The 3032-nt window shown below is 34.7% G+C and overlaps 1 protein-coding gene across 1 annotated transcript; it reads right to left on the bottom strand.

The window, feature by feature from the left end:
* Window positions 1-575: 575 nt before the first annotated feature.
* Window positions 576-2576, bottom strand: LOC104109077 (uncharacterized). Its single transcript, XM_009618277.1, has 3 exons — window positions 2496-2576; window positions 1861-2166; window positions 576-1769 (listed from the first exon to the last, which is right to left on the bottom strand). Exons 1-3 carry the CDS (start codon window positions 2574-2576, stop codon window positions 576-578), a joined length of 1581 nt encoding a protein of 526 aa, XP_009616572.1.
* Window positions 2577-3032: the final 456 nt, after the last annotated feature.

The raw sequence follows: 3032 nt of genomic DNA, 5'->3' as shown, positions 1-3032 counted from the left end.
CGAGTTTATAGACAAGAGTCGTTGCAATCCTACTAGAGGAGAGAATCCTGGCAGGAATTATGAAAAATTTGATTTATTATGGGTATCCACTATGTATATTTAATTATATCTAAAGTGGAATCCCTCCACTATAAAAGGGTATAGTTATTATGTCTGTAAGGACAAGTTTTTTGGCATACTTGGTAACTGAGATATCACACATTTCATATTGAAGAACTATCTTTTCTAGCTTCATATCTTTCATCCTCACAGTCAAATATTAGATATTCTTATTTATCCATATGATTTGTGTTGAGTTATACCACATATCCTTAGAACTACGTACAAATTTAACTCTATCTATTTTTCGGGTAAACAACTATATTTGTTGTTGTTATTAGCATACGTGTGTCCAGAGGTGGACCCAGGATTTGAGCAGGATAGGGGCACCATTGTCTTAAACATGTCAATTACTAGTGATAAAGTTCGGCGCAACTCTATGAAAACATATATGATAACTTATCAGCAAAATACAAACTTTAATATTATCGAATATCATCAATGTGATACTAATATAACAAAAGTACATCATTTGTTCATACTTGAACTCGACGCGCTTTTATATTTTGAAAACGGTCAATAATAGCATCATTACTTACATTTGTAAATACTTCCTTCTCAAAGTAACAAACTAAATAATTATTTAAAAATGTATCACTAATACTACTACGTAATTCATCTTTGATGTACTTCATGGATGAAAATGCTCTTTCCACCGTTGCAGTCGCGACAGGTAAAATTAGAGTTAACTTTACAAGTAAATAAATAAGTGAATAACTCTCTGCAGGATTTGCCTCAACCAAGGCTTTTGCCAAATCACCAATTCCTTTTAAATCAGAAAACCTAAGGTCACCACGTCGCATATGCAATATGAAAGTGTCAAGTTGGTGACTAAGAACTCGAAGCTTCAATTCGCCAAACTCATCTGGATAATACTTGGCCAATATCATTATTTTTTCCTTATCAAAATTAGTAAATGAATTAACCGGATTCAAGCTAGCCATACCAAGAAGCAAGTTACCACTCACAATATCAAAATGACTGTTAAGCTCTTGAAGCTGCAAATCAATCACAGAATAAAAAAGATCAACACGTAAGTGATGTGAATACGTAACAGTAGAAGGTCTACGCTTTGACTTTCCAGGAATATAGAATTCTTCCATATTGGGTACCACAATATCATGTTTAGCACAAAATGAAGAGACTTCATCCATCAATGACACCCATCCATCTTCTCTCATTACTTGCAACCTTTCCTTTGTGAGGTCAAGAAATACCATGGCATTAACAATATCTTGCTCTTTTTTCTGCAAAGCTTTACTCAACACATTCGACATCATCAACACTTTCAATATCAAGTGAAGCAAGAAAACAAAGTTAAATGCATTGATTTTACTCAAAAACGCTTCTGCTTGTAATCTATCATCAGCCTCAGAACCTTCACATTCAACCACCTCAAGCACATGAACAATAGATGAAAATAAAATAACAAAGTTATCCGACGTTCTACAATGTGATCCCCAACGAGTGTCACCTAGCCTTTGAAGCCCTCGCTCTTGATTTAATCCTTTCCCACTTTGAAGTTCACCACTCTCTAGCAATTTCTCCAACAATTTTGCTTGATGATCACGAAGTTGATCTCTACGCTTAAAAGATGCTCCAACTATATTCAACACGTTAGCAATTATAGCAAAGAAAGTTTCCACCTCCTTATATTTTTTTAGCCACAACTACAAGTGTCAATTGTAATTGATGCGCAAAATAATAAATGCAATATGCTGATGGAGTTTGTTCTAAAATTAAAGCTTTAAGACCATTCACCTTTCCTTGCATGTTACTAGCTCCATCATATCCTTGTCCACGTATTTTGGATGGACTTAATGAGTGTTTCAATAGTAAAGAATATATTGCTTCATTCAATGACTTTGTAGATGTATCACCAACACGAATAAGACCAATAAATGGCTCATTCACTTGGTCTTTTTTGTCAACATACCGCAAAGCAAGGGCTATTTGTTCATGGTGTGAAATATTCTTGGACTCATCAACTAATATCCCAAAATAATCCCCTCCCAAGTCATCAATTATAGCTTTCACAGTTTCTTGTGCACAAGCACTAACAATATCCTTTTAAATTTTTGGTGAAGTCATCATATCATTTTTTGGAGCATGTTTTAATATAACTCTATCCACATCCGGAAGCCTCTTTGCAAGCCATTCCAATAGCCCTAGAAAAAGGCCTTTATTTTTGAAAGATTCACTTTCATCGTGACCTCGAAAAGACAATCCAAATTCCAAGAGGAACCTTGCAACATCAATTGAGGTATTTAAACGAATTCGGTGATCACTTCTTTATTTCTCGGATTGCTTGTTAAAAGCAACTTGAATTGACTGAGATTGCTTAGACAAGTCTAGCATCTTATTGAAACACTTATGGTAGAGATTATTTACTTCACCAACATGTAAAGCAAGTCTTTCCGAAGCTTTATTCCAAGCCCTAAAGCCAGTTTTTGTGAAAGAGTCACCCGTGCTTCCATGGACATAATCATTCTTGAATAAATAGCAACATAAATAAAATGCCGCATCTTTCTTCACACTATACTCCAACTATCTAGAGTTTGAATCTTTAAACCAATCCGGACTAAATTGACGTATTTTTTTTCCGAATAAAGTTTTAGGGAATGTGTAATCAACCGGTTGGCAAGGCCCTTGTTTAATGTAGTATTTTCTCACTTAATCTCGTATTCTAAGGCTATATTTATCAATGGGTATTCTCTCTCCGGGGTCGGGATTTAGTGATTCCACATCAAATTCATTGACTAGACGGGAGGAATTCTCTCTAAAACTAGAACTTGGTTGAAAAGAATTAAACCTCGTCAAAAATACGTCCATCTCAAGTTACAAGAATAAGAACTTCCTACAAAACAATGATTCAATTCAATTTAAATGTCCATCAAGAATAAAAGCAAACTTTTAATAGTGAAATCACACCC

The sequence above is a fragment of the Nicotiana tomentosiformis genome, chromosome 12, assembly GCF_000390325.3.
Source record: "Nicotiana tomentosiformis chromosome 12, ASM39032v3, whole genome shotgun sequence".
Classification (NCBI taxonomy): Eukaryota; Viridiplantae; Streptophyta; class Magnoliopsida; order Solanales; family Solanaceae; genus Nicotiana; species Nicotiana tomentosiformis.
Note: the sequence above shows the minus strand (reverse complement) of the source record. Positions and strands in the feature narration are given on the sequence as shown.

Excerpts from the sequence above, each read along its gene's own strand:
- LOC104109077 (XM_009618277.1), bottom strand. The coding sequence starts at position 2,576 with ATGGAAGCACGGGTGACTCTTTCACAAAAACTGGCTTTAGGGCTTGGA. Across the intron at positions 2,167-2,495 it reads AAGACTTGCTTTACATGTTG|GATATTGTTAGTGCTTGTGC; the intron begins GTGAAGTAAATA and ends AAAATTTAAAAG. Across the intron at positions 1,770-1,860 it reads CTAGTAACATGCAAGGAAAG|TTGTGGCTAAAAAAATATAA; the intron begins GTGAATGGTCTT and ends TGACACTTGTAG.